General features: G+C 39.2%; 1 protein-coding gene and 1 long non-coding RNA gene across 14 annotated transcripts in view; one reads left to right on the top strand and one right to left on the bottom strand.

Annotated features, from left to right (window-relative positions):
* The window catches only part of LOC127962580 (chromodomain-helicase-DNA-binding protein 9), a 64,633-nt gene that overhangs the window by 32,653 nt on the left and 16,228 nt on the right, over positions 1–15,752 (bottom strand). For 11 of the 13 annotated variants that reach the window (XM_052562201.1, XM_052562192.1, XM_052562196.1 and 8 more), the window contains exon 3: positions 3,819–4,219. In XM_052562201.1, the coding sequence (XP_052418161.1) occupies positions 3,819–4,219 (401 nt within the window). Of the gene's footprint in view, positions 1–3,818; positions 4,220–9,112; positions 9,275–15,752 lie in introns of those variants that run through there. The other 2 variants (XM_052562204.1, XM_052562205.1) reach the window with 1 other exon arrangement.
* Positions 9,511–11,047, top strand: LOC127962582 (uncharacterized). The gene is made up of 2 exons (XR_008154608.1): positions 9,511–9,660; positions 9,783–11,047. It is a non-coding gene; the product is annotated as an uncharacterized LOC127962582 (long non-coding RNA).

The following is a 15,752-nucleotide window of genomic DNA, read 5'->3' as shown; positions in this document are numbered from 1 at the left end:
GACAAAAGCTGTGAAAATAAAGGTACCGGTATTGGCGAGTACCAAAAATGAAAGTATTGGTATCGTTCTAGTTCTGAAAAAAAAAAAGTGGTATCGGTACATCCTTGTTATTCTCGATAAGGAATTTCCTGACTTGGGGGGGGGGTTGTTGCAACTGTCCACTGATTATCAAGAAGGGAGTCTCTCATAGACTACTTGAGTGCATCGCATACACACTTTTTTATATATTTGCTACCTTAACTATAACCTCAAACTTTCCACATTACACGTGACTTGAGTGACATTTGAGACTTGTGAGGCAGCAGTTAAGCAAACAGCTCACTGCAGATTAGCCAATTTCCAATGGCCATGTCCCAAATTACACACTTGATGTGGACTTGTGATCTTGTGGCTTGTTCAAGAAGTCCAAGAGACAGTAGAGTGTCCCATTGTCATTTTAGGGATTCTAAAATTTTTGGTGGCAGTCCTATTCTTTGTGACATCTGAATTGAAGCGATCTCAGCATCAGTCTACTACACCACGATACATGCAACATAATGTTTCATCTTCACCAGAGAGAGCAGGCAGGAGCTATGTGGTGGATAAAAAGAAAAAAATATGGCAGAGAAAATATTCAAGGGAGAATTTGATTTTGATCCCTGTGCAGCATAGTGTAAGGAAATTGTGAGAAAATGAAGTACAAAACTAATCTTGAAGTGTCCCACAACAGGACAAAGCAATACTGATATACTCTCCCTTTATTTTTAAGCCATTTTAATGATTCTCGAACTCATTATTAACATATATAATAATAATAAATATTATGTTAATATTTTTTTGCTGTGATTGACATTTATTAAAATATGACTGCTATCACCACAGTATAAAGTGTATAAAATTTAGCACTAATATATGATATTTATAATTGGAAAACATCTTTTTCTTTAATCCAAGTTTCCAGAAACTAATTGTTTTTATTTAATATTTTTTCTTGATAAGGTTTTGAATTGCCATCATTAAAGCTGGATGCTGTCACACTGAACCTTTATTTAAAGATATTTAGAATAATTTTCTATAATAAAATGTAAAAACAAAAAGAAGAAAAGGACAGAACGCTTTCCTGTACAATGTCATATCTTGCAAAAGTAGGCCTACTTATTTTTAATTAAAAAGCAATTTTCAGTCTTACAGCACAGAAGCACTGAGCATATAAATAATTCTGCAAGCTATGACCTTGCGGTTACACTTTAGTATAGGGACCAGTACGCACTATTACCTAGTTGCTTATTAGCATGGCTATTATAAACATATTGGCTGTTTATTAGTACGAATAAAGCACATATTCTGCATGACCGTATTCTACCTCCCTAATCAATACCTAAACTTAACAACTACCTTACTAACTATAAATAAGCAGCAAATTAGCAGTTTATTGAGCAAAAATTCTAATATTTTAAGAAGCCCCTAATCCAGCATTTGGGATAAGGTTTATACGTCTTCCTGATAGTCAAATAACAACTTATCATCAACAACAACACTAACAAAACTTGTTATTCCCAACATGGTTTCATTCATGGTCTTTGCGTTTGGTCATGAAACCACTAGCTATAACAAAACACTCAACCGTTAATAAATACCAGCCTCTTATAGCAGAGCGGCGACAGCGTACAGTACATTAGAGGGTCAGCAGAGTAATGCAACACTAACACAGCAAAACGCCCTCAATAAAAGCTTGCCAAACCAGACAGGTAACTTTGAGTACTTTACAGGGGGAAGGAGACCACTTAGCCTATTACCATATCAATATGCAAACATGTCCTTCTCATTCTGGACTATCTGCAGACCAACATTTGAAAGCCATCAACGTCTGCTTCCTTGTCAGATGTGGTAAATTTTGCAATCCATACAACATGAGACAATAAACGGTGTTAAACAAGAAAAGAAATCACCCAGTGAGGAATTGAGTCTGAACATACACATGTCCTGTTTGTCTTGCCTTTACTGCTGAAGTATTTGGGTCAGTCAGACTGCTAATCCATTAAGCACCACGAACAAGTTACTGAAGAAATTCAACACACTGCTTTTACAAGCACAGAGGGAATGTTAAACATTTTCATGCTAGCTTCGTAATCTCACCAATGGACCATAAGAGAGCACACAGCCTTACTAAGAAAAAAAGCAGCATCTAGACGGAATCGTAGAGCTTGAGATAATATTTAGTGGCATAAAGTTTGCAGAGGCCTACACATGACCTAGAAATCTCATATCACAATCTCCCATTCTGTCCTCCATTAATGCAGATCAGATGACGTCATGATGTCATAAAGCTCTGCACGTTTGATTCAAACTTCTGATCTATTCACCTTCGCCAGAATAGCCTCTCCATGTGAGCACTGCTGTTAGACGTCATATGAAGGCACATAAAGCACATGAAGTAATCATTAACCACAACAAAAATGGGAGAACACCAGATTACTGTTTAGTGTACGTTTGTTCCTTTGCCATGTTTGTGGATTACAAAAAAGGCTGATCATTTTCCCTTTCAAACTTAATTTTCAAACTAAGGTCCAGGGACCCCCAGAAGGTCTCAGGGGGTATTTTAATTCTCAGAGAAAAAAAAAATGTTTTTGATCAGTATTTATTATTGAAATCATTTTGAATATTACTTTTCAGATAAGAAAAAAAAAAGAAAAAAAAAAAAAAAGAAAAACGTATTAACACTTATTTTTCGAAAACCTTGTATAGAAAGGTAGTTCTTTGCATTATATTGAGGTGATTTGGCGTAAAAAAATTGGATCATCAAAAATATGACTGTAAAATTGTCCCCATATTACTCTTCAGTACTCAAATCTCCAATGTTCCTGGAGAGAACTGCTAGGGCAGAGTTTTTCACAACAGCAAACCGTTTGGGGTTATTAAAAGTGGTCCTTGGTTCAAAATGTTTGCTAAAATGTTCTGTAACTTGTTAAAAAGTGAACACTTCCTGCATACTCTGAGCACATTTCTAGATCCAAAGACTTCCTAACAGTGGACGACAGAATCATCCGGATGTGAATGATTGAAAATGTATCTGTAAATATAAAAATAAAAAAAACGCTGACACCTTAATACTTCCTGAATGGAGTTACTGTTTTACAGAGCATTTTGCTGTGCTTGCCATATTTGCAGTGCTACAGTTTCTTATAAAAAACTCAAACAAAAAAAAAAGTTATTTTTTTACTTGTCAGAGACTATTGTTGGCAAAAGTTGCACTTAAGAAAACCTGACAGGAAACGCTTGATATGCACATAAACTCTCAACATTTGCATACAAGTTCATGTGCTAGCCTAAGGTGAATTTGCTATTCTTTTACATAAGTCACAATGTGCATTAAAGTGAAATAAGGAAAAAGAATTGGCTGAGATCAAATTTTTGCACGGAAATATATTCTCTATCATTTAAGGCTCCTTATAGTGAAAAGTTGATGCATTTCTGCTATACTTGAATGTCCACATTTACTCTTAAAAATGTGAAACTTCATTTCTAATGATGGCCTTTACTCTTGAATATTATCACAATATTGTCTCTTCTAGCTTATTGTTTCTTTAAATGCTTTTAGCTGGAAGTAGCAGCTTACCATAGCAGTCAATGATCCTCACGATCTATGAGAACCCATCATCAGATTTAAACTTAATAGACAAACACATGTTAAGTCTAGCTGCATGGCTGCATGATTAGCTGCATGGCTAACAATATGCAGGTGAAGTCACAGAGAAGCTCTTGGATAAACAGATGTCATCACGGATCAGGACAGAAACAGCTGTACAACACTTTTCCTAAGAATGCTACAGCGGTCTTACCCAATTTGAGCCTTTTGTTTGGACTTGGATGACGTCACAATCCGGGCCTTCTTGGAACTCTTATCCTTGCCTCTGGACTTGGAAGAACGGGCCCTGTGACTGCGGTGTTGCGACGAAGAAGACGGGAAGCTTTCTGGACTCATGACGCGTGGAATATTTTTCTCTCCCCTCTCTCGTGCTTTGGCGATGGCCTCTGAGATGATTAGATTGGCCTTCTGTTGTTTATCGTCCGAAAGGGACGCCTCCATCTGCTGTTGCTGCTGCTGCTGCTGTCGCTTCTGTGCCCGCTTCTCTGACACGGATATGTATGAGGATGATGAAGAGGAAGAAGAGGAGCTGCTCTTCACTGGTGGGCTGAGTACCCGCGGTTGGCTGCTGGGACCATTAGTGTTCTTAGGAGGCTGTGAGAAAAGAGAAAAAGAAAGATATTAACACCCAAACAAGATATCAATGTTCTCCATAGGACCGGCTTCATCTACAGTTGTTGTGTAGCCAGGACTGTACAGGAAGCCAATAAACAGGCTTCTATTTCAGGATTCGGTAATTCCATATGCTGAACCCATGATGAACAATACACTATTTAAGATACCATGACGCCATGTAGACTAGTCTGATGGTCAATGTAAGAGCGCTATTGGACAAGAAAAATAACGATGAGCTTCAATTCAACAGCAATTACTCCTCTAGTCATGACCTAGAAAACTTGGACTCAAGTGGATGTAAATACTTTAATAGGCTTCTTTTTAAGGGGGACAAAGTCAGTACAGTGAAACAGTTACCCTGCACATATTAGTAAAAAGGATCTGTAAGCTAACTTCATGCACTAAAACCTCACTCTAACACACAGACCTCCAAAGAGATGCCAACAACCCAGAATGTGCAAAATCATTCACAGGCGGGGTATGAAGTTAGCAGACTCTCCCAGCCAAATGCTGGTAGTTTCATACACAGTGGCGACTAATTTTGCTCATCTATGGTGGTTCGCTTATAATGTGCATTGCAAAAGCAAAGTTTTTGTCAAAATTTTTAAGAAAATGTGCCTACTATTTGTTGTTATCATTAGAGTCCAATCTAAACTGGGCTAAAAGAGTTAGTTCACCCAAAAATGAAAATTAGCCTGTTTTACTCACCCTCAAGGAATCCTAGGTGTATATGACTTTCACCTTTTAGATGAATCCAATCGGAGTTAGTTTAAAAATTGTCCTGGCTATTCCAAGCATTACTATTGCAGTGGGTGGGTGTTTCTCTTTAACAGTCCAAAACACGTTAAATAAAGCACACACATCCATAATAAAACAGGCCCCACATAGCTCTGGGGTGTGAATGAAGGCCACCTGTAGCGATTGCATGTGTTTTTGTAAGAAAAACCTTCCATATTTCAAACGTAATAATCACTTTTCTCTCATTTTTACTGATTGTCGTATGCAGAAGCTGTTCTGGCGGATGACATATGTACAGTATGTGCTGCACGCACGCCTCTGAGATATGCCTTGTTTACAGGCGCAAAAGAAGCAAAGTTTCCTTACTTTAGTAAGGGAAAACCAGTCTCCTCTTGGCTTATATCAAAATCCTCTGACATTTTTCTTTACAAATCCTCGATTTGTACTTCTAATTCGTGACCGCCATTTTGTTTAGTTTTCCCTCTGCGTTTGTCACTAATCATGCAATGCCGACATCTTCTGCATCTTCCAGAACTGCTTCTGCATATGACAAATTGCGAAAAGAAAATAAGCGTTTATTATGTTTGAAATATAGATATTTTTCTTACAAAAAATATTGGCAGTTTTTTGCTACAGGAAGCCTTTATTCACGCTCCGGAGCCGTGTGAGGCAAATTTTATTATGGATGCATACACTTTATTTAACGTTTTTTGGACTGTTGAACAGAAACACCCACCCACTGCAATGATAGAGCTTGGAACAGCCAGGACAATTTTTTATATAATTCAGATCAGATTCATCTGAAAGAAGAAAATCATATACACCTATGGCTCGAGTAAATAACAGGCAATTTTTGTTACATTTTTTTTTGGGGGGGGGGGGGGGGGTGAACTAACGCTTTAAAAAAAGACAACGGTGTAAAGGGAAATTTAACATGTTAAATTCATAATGTAATGCAAGTATAGACTGATACATGCAGATTGTTATTTTTTTCTGTTTTGTGATGCACATTCAAGTGAAATTAATTATCAATTTTTTATTTTTTTTTAAACAGGTGCGAGGACTTGGAGTTATTAATTTGTTTTGATAATTAAATACAGGAATGTGAGCTTGCAATTGATTTTAAGAAAAGGGACTCCATTTAGGTGGATTAAATGTTCAGAGGAGTCCATCATGCATCAACAGGGACAACCCTACACTGCGAAGTAAATCACTCGCATACGCAACAAAATTTTACTCTGGGCGACTAAATGATGTTACATATCGTTACATATATATTTTCACTTGCTGGACACTGACTGAGTTTTTTTCTGTTAATCTCAATGGATGCCACTGCTTTGCTGAGAGCGCTGTGTTTCTAACACATAAAGAGCGAGAGTCTTGCATAGCACGCTGAATCGACATGATACATGTAAACTATATTCTTTGTTGTACCTCCCTGTCAAAATAACGGAGTTCATTTGGAATTATTCAGCTTTTAAAAACAAGCAGAAGATAGGTGGAGCTTATGAGCAAATGGCAATATCGTGGGCTGAAGCTCATCTATCACCATCCCTGTTTTGATTTCAACAAATCAGTTTGAGGCAATGCTGACAATGTGTTTAATATCCATGATCCTAGCATCTCATCAATTCTAGTGCATTGTATATTGTTAGTACTGTAGCAGAATTGGCAGTGGTTTTATCTTTTAATAATAATTACTATTATGTATTACTAATATTTTTTTTTTTTTTTTTTTTTTTTTAAGAAACCCTGAATGGCCAACTATATCTTAAGCATCACCCCCAGTCATAAGTTCAGTTAAAAGCACAAATAAGCATTCACACATGGTTACCGATATATATATATATATATATATATATATATATATATATATATATATATATATATATATATATATATATATATATATATATATATGCCGGGAGAAGTCTGTCTTTACACCGGAAGATCAAATTATTAAAAGAACAATTTCTGCATGGATGAATGGTTAATATAATAAGATCACTACGTTCATTCAAAAAATTGATTTTCATTTCATGCTGATTTTAATTACAGCTGAACAAAAGAGACCAGAGATTCTGTTCGTGCAAAAATAAATGCTTTTTGGCTCCATTTAAATCGGTCTTTGTGCATTTTTTTCCCCCCAAATCACAGTCAATTATACAATTTATTTGAAATGGGGAAAAAATTTGAGTGGCAGGTTAAATTAGGAATTTTGCCAACCATTTTGCCCGGTGGGAAAAAAATGTATTACGTATTTTGTTGACAAGCAAAGAACATTTCTAACTAGCTAGCTTACTGATTGTCTTAAACATTTTACTCCCATGATTCTTTTTTGCAGTTACAGTAAGTAGTCTAGGGCTGATACCGAGACAGATGTGATTTCTCATGACACCTATTTCAATGAAGCCTGTCAGGTTGTAGAGATAATTTTGCTTACATCAACTCCGCTCAAGTGTTATGGTCCATTCTTTACCCAGCTCAACTCTACTGGTTGAAAATTTAATGAGCACACTAGTTACTGCATGACCTCGCCAGCAGACTAAATGTAAGAGGTCCAAGATAAAAATCCTCGGAGATCACATCTCATCTGATTGTTGCTCAAGCAGTGCAGCACGGTATGCCTGAGTCCACCCACACATACTGGATGACAACATGGGAAATCCTCCATCTTTGAACTGCTGCATCATCAATGTTCCTAATGCTGGGTTTCATAATACTCTCTGCTATCCATTCACGTGGCCAACCAGCTATAGGGGAAGATAAAGGAATGGTTTGGCTTACTGTACAGGGAAAAGCTGCACACCACTGGGGTTGCACACACATGTATTCATCATTTTATTACTGGTTTAATCCTCTAAACATCAGAGATACCATTAGTAAACAAGGTATGGGGCGTTAATAAGTCACAGTTCATCAGAATGACATCACACACTGATTAAAGTTCAAGAGATAAAATCTTCAACCTGAGAGCCTGTCTATTCACATTATCCACCCCTCACCCCATGAAATAAAAAGACAGTCATGTATAATTCACAGCACGATCATATAGCAGGCCGAGACATGCCAACTTTTATTATTCATGCCTGTTTCGCTGACATGCAATCTCCCGGTTTTCTCCATTTCTTGCTCTCTTTTTCACTCGGAAAGCAGCTAAAGTGAGTTTAAACCCATAAAGAAGAACAAAGAGATCTTATCTTTTACTTTATTGGGTTTTACGTTGCACGCTCGCTCGTTATAAATATGACACATGGCCAGAGCAATGTTCCAGTCTTGCCAATAAAGCTTTGTTGACTCAAAAAAAAAAAGAGAGAGACATAAAATCGGATCAACCGGCCTGCGCTTTCCTGACGGCTAAATAAAAGGAATTATCTGGAAAGAGTGAAACAAAAGAAAAGAGAGTGGGGGTGGGTTATAAACACTAACTCGTTTGGTGGCTAAACATGAGCCGGAGAGCAGAGCGAGCTCTCGTGAAATATTCACACTAATCCATTCGAGGCGTGAAAGGGTAAATCAGCAGGAATGGAGAAATGGAGAAAAGCTATAGGGGGAAGGCGGGAGAGCATATGTGAGAAAATGAGTAATAGAGAGAATATGACGTGAGCGGGAGAGAGAGAGAGAGAGGGGAAAATGCAGCAAGCCGTGAGCACTGCAGCTATGTAACACATCTATAAATAACTGAAATTACAGGCTGCCAGCGCCACAGCGATTTCAATCCCTCTCCACGCTCAGGTCATCACCGTCTCTGCTTAGAATAAAACTATGTTGAAGCAGAAACGTGCACGCGGCACTGCAACACAATGCCTCCTGCACACATGTGGCACATTTTACTGCGCCTCGGTGAATGAAAGCAATGAAACAGGAAGAAGAACCGACAGAGACAGAGGACACCCAGTCAAGAGCTAGATAACACAGCACTCTCCCTGGTAGCACACAAGCGAAAGAATAAGAAATGGAGAAAAGCAGTTAGCACAAGATGGCGGCGATTGTGTAGCCTGCCGCATGAGCCTGTAGCTGTTCAGTTCCTGCCGGCCCCCTCCCCCACCCTTCCCTCCTCCTCCTCCACCTCCACCTCTCTCCACCCCCCACACACAAACACACACGCGCTTGCTCGCTCACTCACTCACTCACCCGTCCTCTCGGCCTGTTCACCGTAGACATGTTTTTTCTTTTCTTCTTTCCCCCCTCTTCCCTCTCTCCAACCGCCAACAAAAGCCCTTTCGCCGTTTTTTTCTCTCTCTCTCTCTCTCTCTCTCTTGCTTGCTCCCTCCCTCCTCCCTTCTCTCTCTCTCTCTCTCTTGCTCGCTCACTTTCCCTCTCTCCCTCCCTGCCCCGGCAAGTCCGTGGCTGAAGAAGCCCTGTTCACCTCCTCCCCTGGCCGGGCTGCATGGAGCTGCACTTCACGGAAAACGAGGGAATGAGGAAGAGACAGACGAAGCAGCCACGCTGGTCCGGGATTCTCTCATTCTGCTGCACTCAGCTGAGCTCGTCTATTCTTTTCCCTCCCTCTCTCACTGACTCGTTCTCATCGATTCCCTCCGACCGTCCGTTCGTCCGAGAACAACTGTGCTCGATCTCTCCCGGCCGTCGTTTTCTTGTCTCTTCTGTGTACACACACAAGTGCGTACAGACCGTCAAGACTTCTCGTTCCTCTTCCTCCTTTCACATCCCAGACGAAGGTAGGATTGCTAACACAAAAGGTTTTTTGTACTGGCTAAGTTGGACACTCTGTAGCTTGTTTTCCTTATTTCCACTTGTTTTTTTTTCCTTCCTTTTCCCTCATTCCCCTCCCCTCTCTCAGGCTGGGGTGTGTGCGGCGAGCAGGAGACACGGACGAAGCGGAGAGAAATGAAAGCACAAAGCAGCAAAACGCATCAGCATGAATATTAGAGATGTCGTTAAAATCCGGACTCGTTTTTCTCTCTCTCTCTCTCCCTTGCTCACTCACTCTCTCGCTCTCTCTTTAGCTCATTGTGAAGCAGGAGGTCCAGCAGAGGGTGCTAGCTGTTATTACATTAACTTTCACAACTTAACCCCAAAAATACTGAATTTCTCTACTTGCCAGGCACAAAATGCACAACAGCTAGTGTTTAAGGAAACGAATACACCTACACATATATTCAACAGCTATTTTGTGTCAAAACAGCATTGTTTTGACCTAAACAAGTAAAATAAATCACAATTCTAATTTGAAATATTTCAGAATCATGTCAGCAATTCAATTTTCAGGTTCGCACATAAACACACATACAGAAGAGGGGGCAGGTGGCATGTGCTGCTGCCTGGATAGACTCACAGGAAGTGACAACAGATACTCAAGGGGAAATGAGGTCATGCCCTGACTTTCCCTAAGTGTGACACATTGGCCATGTGCAACTGTGCACGTGCACTGCAACAAACCTCTTGAGCCCACACATACACATGCAGCAAAAATGAAAACAAGTGTCAGAGGAGAGGAAAAAACACAGAGGAAAAACGTGCATTTATGACACCCCAAATAATACGTCAGGCATAGAACCACTTGGGTGTTATGACTAGCTACTGAAATCACGCATTAAAACATCTTAGCTTAAGAATTTTACGGAGTAGCAGAGAGATTAGCTGTGGTTCGACCAAGCCTGGAGACTGGAGTAAGAGCAACTTTTGCACTTTTGGTTAAAATAAGGCAAGACAATACATGTGAACTGAAAGTCAACTAAAACACTCTTCTCACTAGATGGCACATAGTGTAGCTGTGTCTGTTGGTGCATGTGCACGTTCCTCTTCCGGGAGTATGCTAGCAACAATAAAATGGTTTGCGCAGTACAAACAGGCTAAGTGTGACCGAGAGAGAGAGATAACAAAAGAGACAGAGGGGGGAAAAAGACAGAGATAACAAGGCCTTGAAGTTTGGACTGGTGGAAACAACTCAAAAACCTCAATACACACTTTATATGATCATCTCCTTATATCCTTATATCCCCTTATCCTACCCCTACCCCTAAATCTGCCCCGTCACACAAAACGTTCTGCTATTTTAGATATTTAAATTAAAGAAAATTAAGAAAATAAAATCATTCTGTATGATTTATGTTCTGTATGATTTATGTTTCCTCGCGGGGACCAAAAAATGTCAAAATTTACTAGTATAACTAGACTTGAGGGGTCCCCAAAATGTAGGGAATACCAAATACACACACACTTTAAATATGCTCGCAAGTTGTGAAAAAGAGGTTGTAGTATCAAAACGATATTTCTACATTTGTAAAAGCTTTCTGACAAGGTTATATCGATTTTTTTTTTTTCATTTGTTACTAGTTTTGTCTGTGTCACTCATATTTGTACATGAATATACCTTCACGAGAGAATAACCTAGAAGATGAAGAACATTATGAGTGACGAGAAAGCAAATAAAAGTGTGCTTGTATACTGTAAGGAGGAAACATGGCACAAACCACCTCTACACTATGGCAACCAAACGGTTAATATGTAAATAAGATGAAATAGCAGCACCAAGATATTGGGAGGAGTTCAGCTCTGCATGAGAGAGAGAGAGAGAAAGAGAGAGAGAGAGAGAGCGCTCTATTCCTCCAAACCCGCCCACTTTCAGACCTCCTATATTAGGTGGATATTTTCAAGGATATTTCAAGCCTGTGTGTGGCAAATGCTTAAGCCACCATGTAAGAAACACACTGAAATGAATGTGAACTTCTTGATCTGTACAGTGCAATCTTTACAAATTGTGCTCCTTGTAAAAAGGTATGAGCTACAGCATCCCAATTCCTTAGTCCTTAGTGCCTGTAACTATTCCAGATATCCAAGCAGTCACATGAAGACTCCAATTTCATTATCTAATCAGTGCATGCAGAAAGGTGCAAACAGCTCAACAGATTGCTGTTATTAATAAACATTTGTATTTTTTTCCCTAAAAAACAACACAAAAACAATATGTTGATAGATTCTAAGCACTACAGTTAACCGGTGTTCATTCAGCTCTTCAGCTTCAGAGCGCAGCTTGAACAGCAATGCACTACATTAATAACTATAACTGAGACGGTCATATAAATATCTTTATAAAAACAGCTACAGCGCATGCAGCTCCAACAGCAATGCGGCCATATAAAACAGAGGCATTATTCATTTGTTACCTTTTCAAAATCATTGATTCATTATTAAACACCATTATAACCACCAATTTTATTTTTCTCTTATTATTTTCATCCACAATATGGTTTAGTTATTAAAATCATTTCATTATTTTCCATCCAGTGGCTATTGCCGTTTATTGATTTATGGCGGATGCATTTTGATTCTATACGTGCCTCAACATGGATATTTACTTTAGGTTATTCCTGGCCATTCACACAGAAAACGTCTTTGTGTTTAAAACTGCAAGACGCACAGTAATGGTTTTATAAAAAAATGAAGTGCAGCGCAGAGCTACTCCAATAAGGTGCCGTCAAACACAAAGGTTACAATGCAAACCTGCTAGTGTAATCAAAAGCGCGAGACACTGCAAAACACGCGAGTGCAACAGTCACGTCCGTATAGCGCCGACTACACACACGGTAGTATGTTTTTTAACAGGCAAGTATTAATAGAATTAAAACTACCTTTGATAGAGGTTCTTAATTTCAGTTTCAATTTATTTTCAAATAATCATCCAGCCCTACATTATTTTATTTATTTGTAGGACTTACTAATTTCTCACCACGACCGTCACTAATTTAAGCTAAGGTTTCGTCACATCCTGATAGCAGTCAATAATTAAAGTGGTCTATCTTCTGTGAAAGTCTCAGGACCATATAATGTTCATCCAATCATTTCATAATTTAGCCCCGGGGACCATTTAATATGGGGTTTTGGTACCCATTATTACCTCAAACACAGGTAGCAATAATATGCTAAAAATACTCCGAACACCTTGGCATTTACATAACAACACCCTAACAAACACCCACAAAACCCCAGCGTCCCGGAGACAACTTTCACAGTCAAGAAAAACGTACAGATTTACAGCCAGTTCCTTTAGCTATTGATAATGAACACCCTCTGCATGTTTAACAGTTTCTCAACAAAAACTCGCTTTCTTCAAAACCTTATTAAATCTCACACTTTCACACACACAAGTTTTCTCACTTTCATCTAGAGATCTTACAGTCGAACACTGTAATGATATCCCTGCCCACAACCTAAAATCTGTGTCCTGCTTAGGTGAAAATGAATTACACTGTCAGGACCAGAGAGAGAGTTTAGAGTCCATAATTAGGACTAGACTGCAGACTAATGTGGAGTACAGCAGATAGAGCTAGAGGGATAGAAGGAGAGAGAGAGGATTAATGAGGGAAGGCCTGATGTGTAGCATTGGTTTCCTGAACCCATTAAACACGACGGCTATTAATGACCCATACAGAACACACCAAACTCTTCTAAAACACACACATACACCACAAAACACAATGCACACACACTCACAAATGAGCATATAAATTCAGTATTGTGGTACAATGATGCAGGCATGTGCAAACACATACAGTATATGTATATCTATATTCATTAGTAACAACACAAGGGTGAGTAAATGATGGAATTTTCACTTTTGGGTTAACCATCCTTTTAAGGTTACACTAATTATAACATCAGCTGAAGACTGCAACATAACGTACACTGGAATCCAGTGCTCATGTGTGTGGGTTGTACAGGTTCACAGTTTGATTGGGTGACCTAATCTGTCTCAGAGGATTACCATCAACCCCCAGTCTCAGTCTACTCCACTCTATGCTCACTCCAGGGTTATGCCAGAAAAGAAATCACCAATTTATTGCACAATGTTGAACTATTTTATGATCAATATCTGACAATAGCAGACAATTTCCTTCAGTGTGTGTTCAAAATATTAGATAATGATAAACAGAATGACAGATAGAACAACAGACAGACAGACAGACAGCTATGAGGCCATGAGGAACCAAGGAAGAGAGAGATACTGTATGCAGGGGAAAGAGAAAACGAGCACACAGCGGGAAACCTCCACTAGACCTTTATGCTTCTTTCATTATTTAGGGCAAAAGGGACAGACAGGAGTGACCGAGAACACAAAACATGCCGTCAGACACACATGCAAACATCGCTCAAATACACTGAACACCATTCACAAAAATGCAAATCACATTACACACACACAAATACAGAGGAGAAACCTGTACGCTTGGCACTCTTGCATGTGACCAAGGAACCCCCCCCCCATGTATCTAAAACATGCATACAATTTTATTTTCCCTCAAATTTTATTTTAATAAAAGCATATCAAACGAGTGTCTAATATAGTGAATTCATAAAACATTAACATTAAATTATCTATTACGATTTTTACAATAGTAGAGCCTATGAAATGTTTAAATTTTTTTTTTTTCAGAAATTGTGGGGGGTTTTCTGAAACAGAGGTAACCAAATAAAGACATACAACAATCCGATCAATCTTTTAAAATGTAATCAAATGAAAACGATGATCCATAAATTAATAATTCCATAATTAAACAGAAGTCTTTTTGCACAAAAGTGCAAAAATAGACACCAGTCCATAAATTGCGATTTGATCATATTGTGTAGCCTGACTTTTGATTTATTCATCCAAAATTTCATGATATACCGCTTATACTGTTAAGCTTTGTTTTTTTTTTTTTTTTTTTTTTACAGTAATTTAATGAAAGTGAGCAAAAAATGTGTAAATGATTAAAAGAAATGCATTTAATTTCTCTCAGATACATCAGAAATTTGGATGTTTAATGAGAACAAGGTTGTGAAACAAAAGATATTTTCTTTCAGTAAACAAACCAGGCAACGGTCGCTCAACAGATGAACAGCCATGACATTTACCTGAGGCTCCTGTTTATCTACTGACCAATCAGAAACCTGCAGCCCTGACCTCCAGCCAATCAGAAGCCAACGACCATCTCCAGGCCAAAAACTAATAAACAAACAGTAACCAAATCAAACTCTTCTCCTCTAAATTGCAACCACTAAAGCTCTAGACAAGCATTTTCCAGCTCAAAGATGACATCCCACACCTGTGAATCTCCTTGCGTGTGCTGTGCGTGCGTGTAAAGGGTTAAAAAGATCCAACAGACGATCAGACAGTGTCATCGCCCTGAACTCCTGACATTCCTCTAAACCCCCCACCCTCGCGTGAGCTGAGAAAATGGCCGGCTAGCTCAGACAAACACACACTCTCACACACACAGTTTCTGATCCCAAAGTCCAAGGTCCACACACTTACAAGCACATGCAAAGTGAGAACAACAAAGTAAAAGAGGGCTTGAGATTGAGACCTACTGTGTAGTTTGGCCTGGCAAACTTCCCACATGCTTTTTTTTTTCTTATAACTTGACTAACCCCTCCCTCTCTCAATGTCCTCCCTCTTCCTTTCCTGTCCTCCCTCCCCTTCCGCTGCACAGCAAAGACCGCCTATCTATAGAAATGCTACCAGAAACACTTCCTGTTTACCTTTAACCCCTCATGTCCCTCCCCAGATCAGTGAATCTGACGTCACCCGTCATTCGATGCTGACCTTAGATCAGTGCTCTAGGGAGAAACAGAGCTGTCAGACTGGTTCAATAAGGGAATGTCCGTCTTTCAAAGTCAGCTAGTGGCAGACAATTTAAACAAATGCACGTTTACCGAACTGAATTAGGTGGAGGAAAATGGGTACGAGACACTTCTACACACAGATGGGGGGCACAAGCACTCAGACGCAGACGTACAGCGGGAGGTGATCAGGTGTCAGGTTACATTG

The sequence above is a fragment of the Carassius gibelio genome, chromosome B7 (assembly GCF_023724105.1).
Source record: "Carassius gibelio isolate Cgi1373 ecotype wild population from Czech Republic chromosome B7, carGib1.2-hapl.c, whole genome shotgun sequence".
NCBI classification, from domain to species: domain Eukaryota; kingdom Metazoa; phylum Chordata; class Actinopteri; order Cypriniformes; family Cyprinidae; genus Carassius; species Carassius gibelio.
This window is presented reverse-complemented; position numbering and strand designations above follow the sequence as displayed.